The sequence below is a fragment of the Rhea pennata genome, chromosome 1 (genome assembly GCF_028389875.1).
Source record: "Rhea pennata isolate bPtePen1 chromosome 1, bPtePen1.pri, whole genome shotgun sequence".
NCBI classification, from domain to species: Eukaryota; Metazoa; Chordata; class Aves; order Rheiformes; family Rheidae; genus Rhea; species Rhea pennata.
In genome coordinates this window covers 37,271,745-37,288,953 of record NC_084663.1, presented here as the reverse complement: position 1 = coordinate 37,288,953, position 17,209 = coordinate 37,271,745, and the positions used below count along the sequence as shown (strand labels likewise).

At 37.6% G+C, this 17,209-nt stretch overlaps 1 protein-coding gene across 2 annotated transcripts in view; it reads right to left on the bottom strand.

The window, feature by feature from the left end:
• Positions 1-1,656: 1,656 nt before the first annotated feature.
• The window catches only part of RASSF3 (Ras association domain family member 3), a 53,275-nt gene continuing 37,722 nt past the window's right edge, over positions 1,657-17,209 (bottom strand). For both annotated transcript variants that reach the window (XM_062584151.1, XM_062584159.1), the window contains exons 2-5: positions 8,338-8,445; positions 6,749-7,016; positions 5,584-5,699; positions 1,657-4,506 (exon numbers count right to left, since the gene is read on the bottom strand). In XM_062584151.1, the coding sequence (XP_062440135.1) occupies positions 4,357-4,506; positions 5,584-5,699; positions 6,749-7,016; positions 8,338-8,445 (642 nt within the window). In that variant the 3' untranslated portion in view covers positions 1,657-4,356. The remainder of the gene's footprint in view (positions 4,507-5,583; positions 5,700-6,748; positions 7,017-8,337; positions 8,446-17,209) is intronic.

Below are 17,209 nucleotides of genomic sequence, written 5' to 3'. Positions count from 1 at the left end.
GCCCCCTCATGGCGGCGGCCGCGCCCTGGTGGGGCGGGGCAGGGCAGAGCAGGGCGCGGCGCGAGGTGGAAAAGCAGGAAAAAAAGCTTTTTTTTTTTTTTTTTTTTTTTTGGGGGGGGGGGGGGGGTCTGTCTGTTCCCTAATTCAAAGGACCTGATAGCGGAATAAATTATAAATGATAGGCTTCTTCTCCGCACATTCAGCACGGGAGATTTCCTGGTCGATATACTGTAGGCTGAGGACGACAAGCTGGTTTCCATGCACAGGTAAAGGCAGGTGAATTTTATAGGTAGTATTTCTTATATACAAATAAACCCATCTAATGTTTCTTGGCATTTCAATATGACCATCAACCATATTAGCTTCTTCGGGAGCAAGGAAACAGATAAAATGAGGCCAATACTTTATATGAATTCTGAATTACTTTTCTGTTAAGTCTTCATTTGGGATACATTTTTTAAATGTAAAATTAAGAATCTGAGTAATGAAGTTGTTAAACTCTAAAACAGGATGTGCAGAGGTGTTTGCTCTGCTAGACAGAAGAGTACCCATTCAATGTTAAGAAGAAACAAGTTTTAATTGTCATTTTAATCAGTAGAAGTTGGTATCATAGCACTATGGCTCAAAACGTCAGAATAAAAAGTATTTTACTTCTGGTGCTTTATTAAATCATGATTAAAATCAGTGGATTATGTCAGATTAGGGAGAATGGAGAGGGATGTGTGTGTATGTACATGCGCCCACAAATAAACATTCATATAAAGATGGATTTTATTATCTGGTTAATACTTTGTTTTGCAAAATTAAAAGTATGTAACACTTTAAAAGCTAGTCTGCTTTCACAGCAATTTTACAGGACAAATTTTAGGCTGAAGCTTCTGCAATTTTATATTTAAGATCATATATCTATCTCATTATTCAGGACTTAAGAAAAGGGAAACAATTTCTTCGACCATGTCTTAGTCATGTATTAAAATAGGAACATGATTTTTTTTTTTTAAATACTCTTCATTTACCAATTCAAACAACTTGGATTGCAAAACTGGAAGTCTGACAAGTGTTTCAACTTTCTGATTCTAGGATCAGAAGTTGTAAAAACACTATAGAAAAATGTCTCATTAAAACTGCCATTTCATATTGAATTTTAAAGAAAATGCCAGTGGAAATCTTTCTACTGCTCATGTGCTTCAGATTGGCTCTTAAGAAAAAAGCTTAGTTTTGAACTATATTCCAGTTCTGTGTACTCTTTACAGACTCTAAGAAATTGTTTAAATATTTTTTTAATAACTACCACCACTAGATACCTATTCCTAAGAGTGTTAATCCTAGGGAGTCCTTGCAGGAGCCGGTATTTATATTTTTTTGTTTTAGGTGGTAAAATAGATTGGAAGGAGGGTTACTTTATCAAAATCAGGAGCTAAATTAAAATGCAACTGTGTATTGCCATTATACAAGTGTGATTAGGACACAGGCATACATTTAACTAGAAGTTATCTGTTTTTCCATATGAACCTTAGTTTATACTTAAGGCAACCTGTATCTCATTACATGATTTACTGTTATGAAGAAGTCTTACTCAGTATTGAAGTGACGCCAATGCAAACTTCAGATAACAGGGTTAAGCATGGAAAATAAAAACACATTACATAGCTAAAGTATTGCCAACTTCAACTTTAATAATGGAACCATCACTTGCCACTTCAGTAATAACTTTAAGGGGAATACAAACTTCCCTATAAAAATAAAAACTAAACTTGTCAAAATTATAAATAGTTTAATGTTTGTTTTTAAAAGACATACATTTTAATGTTTCCCTGCATTTCCCCCATATCATTTAATCATTCTGGTACCATCATATAATGAAATGAAAACAGTTTTGCAACAGAGCTTTCATAGTTTAATTTGACGCTAAAATTAAAAAGAGAAATACTGGCCAGGCGTGACCATTTCTTTTAAGCCAAAGCTGTTGTAATCGCCAGTGTGTAAAAAAATAGTAATAATAAATCCCACACATGACATCTGATAATAATTAACTGTGGACTAAGAGAAAATTAAAATATAGTAAGTTTGTTTTGGTCATTCCCCCCCCCCAATCAAAACTTGTAGTGCATACAACACTGATTGAGGTTTTTGGCTAAAGCAAATGCAAATGTGCCCACTTAAAAAGACTGATAGTTCAAGTAAAAACAAAATTCACATATTTATGAATATAAACTCCACTTTTAGACTCAAACAGTGTTTAAATCTGAGCAACAAATGGTTCAATGTTAACAGCTATTATGTAATGATTACATAGTTATGGGCAGATAGATAAATTAAACAGATCTTAACAGAATACCCATCAACATGCTGCTGTATTCATAGAAAAACAAACTTAACAAAACATAAAAGCATTCCCTGAACCATTATAAAGTGTCTCACTTGAAGGTAATGTTACTAACTCACACATGCACTACCATGTTACATGTGAAATTAAAAACGTTTAAACAAGATATGCCATATATATACTTTATAGTTAGTCCTACTTTTAATTTTTCTTAACACTTTAACACATTATGATTGTCTCATTAAGTTCTCAAATTCTGCAAAAAACAAAATTGAAGAGTTTTTTTTTTTTAAAAAAAAAATGTCTGTTACTGAGGAAAGGAAACAAAGGCACAATTACATCAAATTAAGAGGAAGAACAGAAGCGTCTTGGAGTTACACACAGTATCCATTAGATGTCACCCAAGTGTTAACAATTCCTTGGGAATTTACAAAGAACATCTTGAGATAAAAAAAAAAAAAAAATCTGCTGCTCTTAAATCTTTAGCACTATTTCTTTTTAACTCATTAGTTTCCTTTCTAGCATAATGACTAAAGGTATCAGTTACTCAAATCTGCCTCATGCTTCTATTGCACACCCACTTCTTTGGTTTCTTTTGAACATGCTTTAGATAAATAACTCTGAAAAAAGAACAATTACATTTACAGAAAAGTAATTTTTTTTCTTGCTACATTTTTCCTACTTTTAAATCAAGTAAATCAGCAGTCTACAGAATTTGGTAATCAGTTGTTCAATTAAGATTTTTTAAACCATTAGGAAAATAACTGAATTACTAAAAGCAAAACTTACTAAGCTCAGTCACCAACACAGCTAATAAATTCTAATCTCATGCTAAACTGGGAACATGAATAAGAAATTCTGCTTTCTTTGCCTGACTGAGCTTTTAGCAAACAAGGAAGCAGAGGAAGCTATTTTTATCTTTCAAATACAATAACTTTAAATTGTCCAGCCTAAAAATGGATCAGAGCCAGCAGAAAGATCTGACTTACGATAAAGACCAATGCATCTGTACTTAAAAGTTTGAACCTAGACCCTCCATTACCACGAGCTGGGTACTTCTCATGGAGTTAGATGAGATTAGTCATCGTCCACATTTCAGAATTCAAGTAAACAGCCACTTGCTAGCTTTGCTGCACTTCTCAACCCCCCACTATGCATTTAGGAAACAGCTTCTCCAATAATGACCTGTATGTGCAGCTCCATTTCCATTCTTACTTAGTTTTCCTCTCTCATTCCTTCCCATTATGTCTATTAATTATTTCTTTTCCAGTGTGGTTTATGCAATTTAAAAAACCCTAAAAACTTATTCACAATATTATAACATCGTAAAACTTTACTCTTGTAAAATTAGTATTTTAACTTTCCTCTGTATAAATACTATTTCCATTTAAAATGAGTCCTCCTTTGTCAGCTGTTACAGTCCTTCCTCAGCTCTCACCTTCTTTTCAACTTTCTCTTTACCTTTTCCAGGAAGACTACTTTAAAGCCTTCCACAAATTTCACAGAACAAGCCATAAAATCTCACATGTTTTCCACCTATAACAGTTTTTCAAAATTATACAGTAACTATTTCAAAACAGAAAGGTAGTGCAAATCAATTTTATCTTAGCAATAGTGCTCCAACTGATTATCATCCAGACAGTTTTATTTCATTTTTAACTGATCAATTTGCACATCCTTACTTGTAAAGCTACCATTAAAGCAAAGAAGAAAAAAAAATCTTATTTCATAGCATCCTAGAAAATTGATTACAGTTTCACAGCTTGCACCAAGATAACTTGGAAAACTCTCTAGGCACAGAGGGTTGCAAACTGATGTACAAACATGCAGAATCCCTTACTTGTGGGTGCAAGATGCTAAGTGACCTGGCTTATGGAACTAAGTCTATAGCAAAATTCAGGTACCCTAGCATCACAAAACAGTCTTCTGAATAAAGAAAACTACTCTTTGCTGCTCTTTGTACATTGGGTTTGGCATGCTATATGGCATTCGGTAGCGTGCATTTTTCCTGAGTGTGCTTTGGCCCCCTTTTAACCAGGTTTCCACACCCCACCAAGGGCTTCTTCAAGTTTGTCTCTGTAAGCTGCATAACGCTTCTTTAAGATTTGTAGTTGCTCATCTTCCTCTTTGTCCAGTATACGCAAGAAGTTCTGTAGTTCAGGAACACTAAAAGCTTCCCACTGGAAAGAAAAAAAGAAAAGATGAATGAGATGAACAAGAAATACACCAGTAATTTATACATACAGTATAAACAAAATATTTGTTTAAACAAAAACCTAGCTACTCAAAACAACTTAAAACTGAAAGAGCATCAGACACCCTCCTTGCAAATCTCACAGTTCTGAAAACATTTTGTCTTTTAAACTGTTTCTTTTTTTCCTGTAAGTAACAATGGGTCAGTCTAACTACAGATGAAGTGTTTACAAAAGGCCCAAAATAAACACCGAGGGAAAAAAAAAAAAAAAAAACACTTCTACCATTTTGATGTACTACATAAAACAAGCTGAAGGCTTACTTAGCAGGCAATTACTTTTTAAATTGATGAATGCTCCTTAATATCAAAGACAGGAAACACAACCTTCAAACTTTTTACGTACACTCGTAAACATGGTCCTATACTGTCTGCACCAGCCAACTAGATGACAACTAATATAACTGTGTTAGGAAATGAAATTTCCTATGAAACCTGCAACCTGGCCACATCTTATGTATGTACAGGTTTCTATTCTAACATGTTTTGACTAGTGAAACAGAAAGGATGTAATGCACCAGATAATGCCCTTCCAGATGCAGTAAATTTCACCTTTCTTAACTATTCCAACTTCAAGCATTAAATATTGACTAGCTTTTGTACCAAGTTTTACGTATGATTGTTAATATTTTATTTTTAAATTAAGCCTGATACTCAATACCATTAACATCTTTGTGATCCAAATTACATGTTTGATCCAGTGGATATTTTACAGGCTACTGAGGTAGAAGGATTTACAAGGAAAAAAGTGAATAAACAGTTTTGTGCAGAGTTTTTTAATTTATTTTAAAATAAATAACCAACCAAATAGGGCATGCTGCAAATTTAAATGTAAACAGATTTATTGTTGCTTTTGGTTTTTCATGTCCCCATTGTGTATGCTGCACATGTACACAAAAATGGACCCTCACATCAGCACAGATCAAACAGAAGCCCATTCATCCATGAATGGGAACAATTCACACCCCCTCCCCCCAAAAAACCCCAAAGCATGAGCGTAACATACCATAACTTCTCCAGTTTCATGCTCACGCAGAACAAAACTGAGCATTTCTGTTCTGGGGCCTGCCACCAAACGCAGGTAGAGTGGATGTTCTCGGTCTGACAGCTTGCATGTATAAACTGCAAGAGAAGAATGACAGTAATTATCATCCTTAAACATCATATGTTTCAAGTGTTATGAATGATTAATGCTAGCTGACGTTAAAAATTTTAGAAGACGTGCATCTGTAGCCACAAAATTTACACATTCTGCACACTGTTTTGTATAAATGTTTTAAGACAAATGTTTGGACAAAATATTTTAGGGAAAGCTGAGCACAACACTGATGGTAACAGTGCAACAATGCATTCAAATATGAATGAAATGACTGTGACCTGTCAGAGGCAGTAAAGAAAAGAAAATACAACACTGCTATAAATAAGCATTTAAAAGATCAAAGCTGCAGAGTGTCACCATTCTGAAACCTTTTCACTTAAGGTCTCACATACAAAAAGTCTAGAAGACAACTCTGCCTGCCTGACAGCCAGAAATGTCTTAGCAGCTGACTGCTGGCAAGGTCCACTGAAGAAGCTGGATTCTAAGTACAAGAACATCAAGTTGACAAAATTATTTTTCACTAAGTTATTATTTTTTGCATCTTCTGGTATTTTCAACCATAATATATACTGAACTTAACACCAGTCAGTGCAAGAAGAGAGTCACATGCACCAAGTAGCACTTTCAAACTCAATGCAAAGATTGAGCACATGCCCGTGATACTAATCACTTGAATAGCTGTCTACCATTGTGGGGGTTTCAGGTATTAGTGACATAACAGTTTCTAATCTGTCCTGTAATTTAGTATCACAAATCTGCAATATATTAGTCTATCTCAAGTCTCAGGGCTCAATAAGGGGGTATCTTAAGTGAAAAGTAATGGACTGCAAGGCACAGGAGATCAATGTAGATGATTTAATGGGCACTCCTGCTTTCAGCTCTGTGAAATATCCACAATTCATTTACACTCGTACACACACTACTTTTCACAAGAAACAGATAAGACAGCCTGAATGTGAGAGAGAGACTGTCTTTACCCAAATTCTTCCACCCTGTTTATTTCAAGCATTTCTGTAACACAGCTCCCAATCCTAACCACTCCGCAATCAAAATGCCACAATTTATTTTCTACCTTGATCTTCCTTGTGACAGCGCTTATAAAGTGCAAACTTCGCAGGGTTGTCAGCGACCAAAAACTTTTTGAGCAAGGCCTCAATAACTTCACGAACAGTATTGGTGCTGCTGATGTGAAGTGTATTCACATAGCCATTTGGCAAGTAAAAAGCAGTTTCGTTATTGCTGTGAGCACACTTTCCTTGGTTCAGGGAAGACTGTACAGTGATAGGTCTGCATAGTTCCATCTGAACTTTGATGAAGCCAGTGTAAATCCCATTTGAGTTCTACAGTAAGAAGACAAGAATCAAACAGTTAAAGTTAATAATGACCAGCTATGACATATTTTTAGTAGAAAGAACAGATTATGTAATATTCACAGTAAACAATTAAAATACCATTGTAATATATAAGATCACACAGGAAGGATGCTGTTTTACTAATTTAGACATTTCTTTCTGCTATTGCTGCCAAATAATAATTTATCTTTTAATTATCGTAACTGAATTCTAAGACTTTTAAGATGCCATCAAGCAAAAGGCATTATGAATCAGTTATCAAGTTTTCACATTGGAAAAGAACCGTGGAGCAGGAAAAGACCACACAAATGCTTATTAACCACTGATTTTATGCAAGTACAGAAATTATCTCCCCACATTGCACCTGTGCTTGTCAAATTAGTCTAAGGGATTTACATGCTCAAATCCTCCTCTAATTCAAGGAGAATCAGAATAAATACTAATCTAATCAATATTTAAAATTATTTATTTCAATTGCTTCTGAAAAAGAAAATAGCAAAAGTTGTCAAATATTGAGGTAGAGGACATCAGGCAACCTAGGTTTAACACAGTAAACTCTCGACTGTATGAAAATACGTAACAAAAATCTCTTTAGTAGACAGTCGTTCCTGTATGGTTTAGGACATAAAGAATTTTCTAAATTTGCTTATATGTAAAGCATCAGAAAAATCTGGAAAAAGATTTCAAATACAGTTTGCTAGGCAGGTAAATCTGAATTTTATTAAATTGGTCTGGAGCAGGCTCAGCTGTGTCCCAGACCTCATCCACAATCCTTGGAAAAATTTATATACACATTCCATTGTCTATGTTAGGCAGGAGGGGGGCAGGGGAAAAAAGTTTCATCATGCTGAAAAGCTGCAAGACTATACTGCAAATTAAGCCTCCTACAATAAATACTGTATGTTTTAAATTTTCTCATTGGTTAAACATCTGTATCAGAGAGATACTTAACAAACATTTATCCAGAAAGGGTAAAGATACCTTTATATTTACCAGTTAAGAAGTTTTTACCTGACAAATTTATATTTGTGTCAACTACAAATTTATTTTAAATGCATTAACATTTCAGATCACATATAGATTTGTTCCTACTACAGTTTCTTTCATTCCATATAAAAGACCTAAATGGATTACAAACATTTCAGATGCAAGATTGAATTTCCAGATCTAAGAAAGAGCCTACAAAGTCATTAACCCACAGACAGTTTCATATGTAAGGTGCTGAGAATAAAATGACTCATAATGCACTACAAGGAGTTACAAGTCAATGTTCCTATCATAAATTACAGGAATTTTATGCAAATCTTACCAAGGTCATCTTTAATTTATCAGTGACAGATGAGTTATAGCTTTGTATCTTCTCTTTAACTTCTTCTTTACTGAGATAAACATGAGGTTCTCTCTCCTTCTGAACATCCTTCAACAACAACAAAGACAGCAGTCTTAGAAAATGAAGTTAAAACCAATTCACATGGCTTTGGATATGAACATTCTTAGTCCAAATGATAATTATTTCACCAAGTCTCAATGTACAGTAATTATCAGTACAGCAATAGGAAGGATTAACAAGCCAGACAAAACTAATGAAACACTGGAACTGAATGGAGACAGTTAAATCAACACACCCAAAAACATTTGTGTCATTTTTTCTTGCCAACTGTTTCCATTCAAATATTTATCAGCAGTATGTAAAACAGCTCAGCTCATTTCATGGCTGGATTTGTTCATGTCAATGCTATTCAATATTGTTAAGAATATAGTTACAAATTTCATGAAATACTACTTAGGGCACAAACAGTGAAATATTTCTAACTAGACAAAGAATATATACAAGAATAGCAGCACGTATTAACAAGTGACACCAATAATCCCCAAGTATGCCAACAATGTAAGAACATCTCTCCATTCCAGCATGACAGCATGTTACACACAGGGTCATTGACTACTATGTGAACCATCACAAGTTAAGTCTCTAGCTGTACCACATTACACCAAATTCACATTTTTTCAACAGGAAAGACCCTACTGGATTTTTCAACTGCTGCTTTTATGAGCTTACTACAGATCTTACATGCAGCAGTAAAAACAGTCCCTGGAGTTGGATTTTATCCAAACAAACATTTGTTCCCAGTCCACATCACTCCAGCAAACTAGCGTTATAAATACACTCTGATTTTTACCGCTAGCACAAATGCCTTATATAGTAGGAAAGAGTTTCAGCTCTCGGCTTGAATGATTTAAGACACCATTTAGAAAGGGAGACTTGAAGGCTTGAAGACTTCAGGGTACATCTGAACACAGGAATACATGTTTACTGTATGAAAAAACTGCCAAGTGACAGCATTTCAGCCTGTCATTACAAGCACATCCTTGTGGAGCTCATCTTAAGAAAGGATTTCCTTGACTGCAGCAGCCACTCCAGAACCACCAGGAGTCCTGTACAGCTCACGGCACACCTCAAAGACACTTCAGTCTGCCAGAACTGACCCCAAAGACTAGGGGGAACTATGTCTGATGTGGATCTAAGTTTCCAAATTGTTGGAAATAATTTGCAAAAATTGTTTCTGTCTCCTCATTTAAAACCAGCTAGTTTTTGCTCTTCAGCTTAGTTTTGCTTTTCCTATATGGTATTTTGCTAAATGATATGCTAGGGCTCACATTCCCAGAGCTATAAAAAGGAGAACGGGAAGCCAGAAAACCTGGATTCCTATCTGGGCTTAAATACTGAGGGGTTTTTTTTTTGTTTGTTTGTTTGTTTTTTTGCATTCAGAATGCATAGCTTTATGCCACAGACTAGGAAACTGAGGCAAAAAGGAATACCTGCAAAATACAACTCCATGATTAGTTCCTTAAGCACAACTCTTACTATGATTCTGTAGCATCTTGCACAGTAGCCAGCTCCACTGTCACATATGGCCAGTCTATTACAAAATACTAAATCACTGAGTGTTTTCAGAATCCAAGTCTCCTTTCTCACTAGAGAAATTAAGCTTTCTTATCTTTCTGTTTTTCATCACTCCTCAGAACTACCACAATAAATGCAAATACAGCTTCATCTGAACTTTTCGTGTCCTCAGAGGCTCCTGTAGGTTTGTAGCATTCTGTTTGGGGCCAGCTGAATAGATAAAAAGAGGCACAGAGAAACAAAGCCAAGCAGTATTTTTTTCTCCAAAATTAAAGTAAATGCTGTTGTTGTTTTCGCACTTACAGTATCCACCAGAAACAGGAGTACTCTAAATGCTGACTTCAAATAATGTTTTGGGTGGTGGGCTGAGGAAACCTTCGCAATGGATGCTGCAGGGACATTGAGCAATCTGCAATCCTCTGGCCATAAGAATGCATCAGAGCATCTCTAAGCTTGCACTAAAGGAACCAAGCTCTAACCTGGAATAATCCTAGTCTTTATAGCTGCAGCCAAGCCCTCCCACATGAATGCCAGTCAAAACTCATTTTCTTGAGACTCAAGCAGCTTGGGGTTCATGCCTCCTCAATCTGCTAGTACTAATGACACTGAACTGCCAATGATGACACCTCAGTTTGAATATTTAGAGTTATTTCATTGCTGATTGTTCAAGCAACATTGACCACTTTTCCTATGCATAAAGCCTCAACCTGTATTTCAGAAACATCTCATTAGCTTTTGTACATCTTAAGGTTTAATCTGACAAAAAAATGACTTTTATTAACTGGAGATTACAAGAAGAACCTATTTTCTTTAATGGCACAGGGTAAATTCACAAAGCTGACAGCTAGAAAACATCCTGTCTACGTAAAAAAAAAAAAAAAAAAGGTAAACAATTTATTAAGTATGAACAAGTAACTTACTCCTCCTATTTTCATATGCAAGAATTTTCATACATGTTTCTGCTCCAAAAAAGTTACATTTTCTAACAAATTAATAGAAACTTCATTCAGTAATATACTGGCAACAAGTATATAACTCATTCTCTAAACAACTAAATCTTCAAATATTATTTTAAAAGCATGTAGCGCACGCAAAACTGAACCAAATTAAAAAAAAGCGGGGGGGTGAAGGGGAAGGAGGCACAAACAGCAGAACTACCAGGATAAAAACATAAGTTCTTAGAACGGACTCACCCTTAAAAACCAAAAAGCAAGAACCTCCTCCCCCTTCCCCGACAGAATCCCTGTTACATCAGTCATCATTTTCACCTCCATCCATCATCTCTAACCATCAAGACCCGAGATTTTGACTGAACAGTGGAGGATACCCATCACAAGAAAGGAAAAGTGACTGTATCCCAACAGAAAGCCTAAGCCTGACAACGCTATGAGTGAATACAGGACTATTCCCCCCACTCCCAAACAAAAGCTCAGAAAAACCCCAGGTGCATGCATATCAGGGGATATACTTCCAACAAGCAAATAAGAAGTCCTTGCTAGCTAGACACCTATGCCTAGAAAGAATTACACTGGTGTCACACAGACTGAAGAGAATAAATCCCACGTGACTGCTGTTAGAAGAGCCAGTGAAGAAATATCTCATTGAATTTATTATGAACAAGGCGGCTTCAGACCACTATGATTCACTAGGTCAGTCATTCTCGAGGCATACCATGCACCCAGAGAGCACACCCAGATGTGAGGCACCTGTGTGTTTTAGTTTACACCTTACCAACACACAAAATAAACCTGCTGACAAGACGGTATACAACTTTTCCCCAACAGCCTTGATCACAATATATGCCTTGCTCTCAATATACAGTGGCAATTAATTTTTGCCTCTACAGCTTTATCTAGCCATGTTCTGAGTTAAAATGAATAAATGAATTTTCTTTGACCAGTGTACTTAAAAGGCAGGGGAGGGGGAAATTTAGCAAAAATCTTGTTTCCCACAATTCTCTGATCCTGTTGAATTAGTCACCTCATAACAGCATCTACTAAAGGAAATCCTCTGCTAACCCTGCTTAGGTTCGGCTGATCAAATTCCACTCTGTCATCTAAGTAGAGGTATCTATTATCTGTAGAAAACCCCAAATCATCCAATACAACAACAGAGAAACAGCAATAATTAACTAATCTGCACCATGCTTAGTGATATGCTTGTATCACCCTGTTTGGAAATGGATGCTAAGTAGTTGAAAACACACTTTCTCAAGAGCAGGACTACTGAGAAAGTAGCTACTCCAGCCTTAACTGTTTTATGAAGCTAGAAGCAAGGGGCACTTCAGAGGTCAGATTTATTCACAGCTATGTCTGGCATCATCTGTTCCTGTGACAGTTCTGCCTGGTCTAGAGAAAGGAGAAGTTACTTTATGTCATCTGATGCTCAGCAACCACAGACCAAAGGCAGCCTTTTTCACTGGGGCACTCCAGTGACCCACGCACTGCTCCGTGATCACTGGCACTGCCCCCACAGCCACTGCATGGCAGATACACAAGGACACACTGCACATGCAGCCAGCCATGTCCTTCCTGTGCCCACTCAGAGGCAGCGGATTCATCTCCCAACTCCCTGGGACGCACGCCTTGCACAATATGCAACATATAGATTTTGCTGGCGATGAGTTTCATAAGCACAAATCCCTGTTTACATGGCAGAGTGAAGTATCCGCACAGGCAGCACAGTGGGCCGCACTGTGCCCTATTTTCTCAGACACTTTCCAGACCCAGATGCTGCTGTGCTTAGCAAGGGCACTTTTGGTGCTGGTGTTTGAAAAAGGAAGTTTCTGTATAAAACAACACACAAACATTGTTTTGTTCAAAATATCAAACCCAAGTTAGGTGCAGCTTCCCCATTGCCAAGTGTTAACCAGGTCACAAGACTATGCTCTCAGTAAGGGCTGCCGTGATGTCATCCTTTCCGCCTCCAAGCCCAATTAAGAAAGTGTGTTTTCCTCATCAGAACTCTTGGTCTTATTCCATTCCCTGTTTCTCATGTTATCTGGTATTTCCTCAGCCCAACATAGATATGTAAGACAAAAATAATCTTCAAAAGACAGCTGAATGCATCAGAACCTGTGTGGGTGCTATCTTTGGGTCCAAAACATCAGCTGTAGTCAAAGCTATTAACTTCCTGTGAAAATCGTACTTTACTTTCCAACATTCATAGCACACACTACTGATGACCATTTGTATTAAAACTATTCCTCAGGTCACCCAGAGCAGCATTTCATTCTCACACAAAATTCCTAAGCAACAGCTGCCAGAGAGAGGGAAATGAGGCAAGTGTTTTCATTTCCCCATGGGGAATAGCTCGTCTTTCATTACAACTCATGAGACAATATCTCTTCACGGTTGAGCTTCCTCTCAAAAAGAGCAAAAAATGTTTTCCCTCTTATCCACTCTCTCCCCCCTCCCTGCACATCTCATTTATTGTATCATACATGTTTAGAGAAAAGACACACTTTTTACATTTATGTACAGTCCAAGGCCCCCAGAGGCTATTTCAGTATGAATCCTCAAGGAACACAACTAAAACTACACAGATTACAATTTAAATTAACCGCAAATCAAGTCATGGTCCCAAAGAAGAAGAATCACACCACATCTGGGACTTCTGTAAAGTCCAAGTCCCACAGTTGCTGCCAAAGCCCAGCCTTGCATGCAGTAACAACGTGCTAACCCAAACAGCCAGCAAGCTGCTGTGGAACTAGGCTAGCAAACAGTTGCACATGCATAAAAAGTGATGCCCATTTTCCTCAGGATCTCTGACTTGAGACAGATGCATGGCTTCCCAAAACTGCCACTACAGGCTTTTATTTAGGGATACAAGGAAGTCCCTCTCCTCTGTCTAACCTCCTACTTTTATAAAACTTGTAGATATGTAGTAAAGGTAAACCTATACAGGAATATATGGAAGTGTTTTTGTGAGAATCTAAGGAGTCAAAGACCTGTGGGAGCTTCAAGCCAGCTTTTAAGCACTGTCAGTTCCTACCCCCTGCCCTCACATTTCATATTCATCACACACAAAGTGACCCTGATTCAGTCATATCAACGAAGACAACCTGATCTTGCTGTTAGTGACCCAGAACTGTTTTTCAGAAGAAATGCTGAGACTTTGTCAAATGAGAAATGCAGCCTAATCTCTCTCTAATAGTAATAACTAGTAGTGCTGTCATGACCACAAAAGATCCAAAATTTGGGGAGCTGAGAGCACAAGACTGAAAATGCAGAGATAGACCTCTGATCTCAGTGAAGTTATTGCTACTTCCTGAAGAAAGAATGCTTTGTTTTCTTAAAACCTGCCAGTACTCCACAGGACATAAAGAAATTGAAACCTACCAATTAAATTATTTTGAAACAAACATCTTGCTTGTTCCTCATCCTAACTCTCCTGAGAGCAGAGCAGCTTTCTCAGCAACTGCAACTCCTCCTTCCACCCCAGGGGCGGGTCAGTCCCCAGAAGATGCTTTCATTTGAAAGCCTGATAATCACCAGATAAAGATACTGGAAGTGTGCATCCACAAATGGTCATTTAGAGACACCAGTAGCCAAAAAGGTATAGCAGAGACAAATAAAAAAGGAGAGTATTAACTAACAAGCCTTTAGGAAAAAGAAGGGGGGGGGGAAACATCTCCAAGCTCTGCACTTCCTCCTGTGGTTGCAGCCTGAAGCATCTGTGTCTTCCTTAGCAGGCTGAGGATGTTCTTTGGGTCAGGGAAAAGGGAAATTTCTGACAGGATGGACAAAGGCAGAATAACTCCTGTCTTTTTTTTTCTCCATGTGATGCAATTCCCACTCCAGAATCAATGGCATACAGGCTAGGGAAGCGGTCTGTAACACATTGAAGCAGGCATGGCTAACCTGAGCCTTCAGCAATGGCCCTGGCAGCTGGGACAAGCTGGAGAACAACCTGCACCACATGCTCCTGAGGTAGGGAGGAAGAAACGCCCTGTGAGTCAGGTACATGGTCCAGCTGCCCTGGGATTCTGCCTCCAACAGCAGCAGAAATATTTTGACAGCTATTTAGAGAGAGCATATAAGCTTGTCTGCTTTCTGCAGCCTAGCCCCTGGCATCCACAACTGTTGCAGCCGGAATGTAGTAGCGGGTACCTCCCTGCCTAGTCCTTTCAGTATCCATTTATGGACTGGGTGCCTAAGCATGCACAGAAGCCCCTTCTGAACCTGCAGATACCATCCATCTCCTCACCTCCTGTGGCAGCCAGTTCCAGAAATTCATGACTGCAGCATAGGTATAGAAACACTGTTGTCTGTTTTAAAATCTATTAAGATAACTTCCATTAAGTCCATCAAGCGTCCCCTAATTCTAAGACTGCAGAATGTGGTGACCTTGAGTTGTACATTCAGCTTATCCACCACTTCTGTGATTTTTTTAAACCATGATCATATATCCACTTTTCTCCTCTCCAAAGTGAAGAGTCTTTTAGTCTTTCCTCCTAAACTAAGCTAGCTGTTCCATGTTCTTGATCATTTTATTGAAGGGCAACTGACTCCAGCATGCCCCTCTTGAGATACAGTGACCCGAACTGCAGGCAGGACTCATGACATGGGTTCCCCAAAGCCTGGGTGCTCTTCATTTAGTAATCTGAAAGCCACAGATGTGCAGAAAATTTGTAACTAAAATACTTGTAGTGCAACTTGGTTTCTTCCCAGGGCACTTTTAGAGTGATCAGGTGTAGTTATGCATGTATATCCTTTTTGGCATAATTTTACAAGGTACAGGCATTCCACTGAATAAATAAATACTTGTTACTTTCAGACAATTTTCAGTTTTTACTGACTACTGCTACACCATGTAGTCTGGCATACTTGCAAAAACACTGAATGACAAAGAATGAAGTAAAGTGCTACCTTTTGTCCTGACCTCCCTGAGGTAAACACATGTTTTTACGGTGAATATTTTTAAGTAGCAGAGAAAGAAACCAAAAATTTTAACTTGCTTCTCTTTATTCATTTTAACAAATCGTTTTCCTTCCAGTAAGACAGTATGAACCCAGCTAATGTGCAGGCATTGTGAAACGAATGCTAGAAAAATGAATCTATTTGTTGGTGTCATTAAATGAAACTTAAGCAGTAATGTTAAGTTTATCATGATCTCACCTCTGAAAACCCCTAGTTACAAACCCTGTCATACCCTATATGGCTGTACTTTACTATATGCATACTATATGGCATGTGACCCAGCTTCAAGAAGTCAGTCGTCTGTTTAGAGTCTGAAAACCAACTGTATGAAGAATAGTATCTGAGGCCTGGCATCAGATTTTATTCCCAAAGACACAGCAGGTTGTAGGCAGATTTGTAGTCTTTTTCATATTCTGATATATTTTAAAAGCAATTCATCACATGATTTTGAGTAACACTTCACATCCATTTCAGTTTTGCAAATTTCAATTAAACTAGATTTAAGAACCAAAATCAAATAAGTTGCTTTAGGAATCGCCTGCAGAAAGAACGTGGATTTTGATCACTGGTTATTTAAATAGATAAAGGGCTTAATGAAGTAAAATGGATTAGCACCCTCTTTGTAACCTGCACATCAAAATCTAGCTTTTAGCAGACAGTTATACCATGTAATTAGGAAACAAGCTTATACAAGATATATATCCAGAAATCTAATTAGTATATTTGGAAAAGAAGGTTAAGTGTTGTCAGAAGTCTGAGTTACTCATCCAGTTAGCAATCTGGACACATTACACTTCAGTAACTTTAGGACCCCGTCTCATTATACCACATTACTTGGGTGTGAACCTGAAATGCAAGAACTCAACACTCAATCTAACAAAACGCTGGGAAATGTTGCTTGCAAAGATGAACGCCATGATTTTCAAATGTGTTTATGTCCATTTTGTGTCACAGTCAGAACTGGAAATCAACCTAGGGAAGTATAAGGCAGGAAGAGAAAGCCAGGTGCTGAGCAAAGAAAATGACAGGCAGTGCTTGCCCCATGAGTATTGCTAGCACTTCTGCAGTCTGGGACAAGTTCAATCACGGGCCTTGTCTGAGCAGAAGCTGGGTATTGTGCAGGACCTTCGCTATGTACAGATTTATTTTTTTCTGTAGCCAAACCCAGGAGGTGGACATTGGTCTAAGCAATCCAAAGACTATGTCGTCAATTAAAAAAAAAAAAAAAAAAAAAAAAAAAAAAAACTGACAAAACCTGCATACATCAAGAAAAAGGTAACTACTTCCTACCAGGCCCCACTAAGTTGTGTGTTAGAAATGGTGAGCCTGTACATCGCTGAGGTTCCACCAACAAC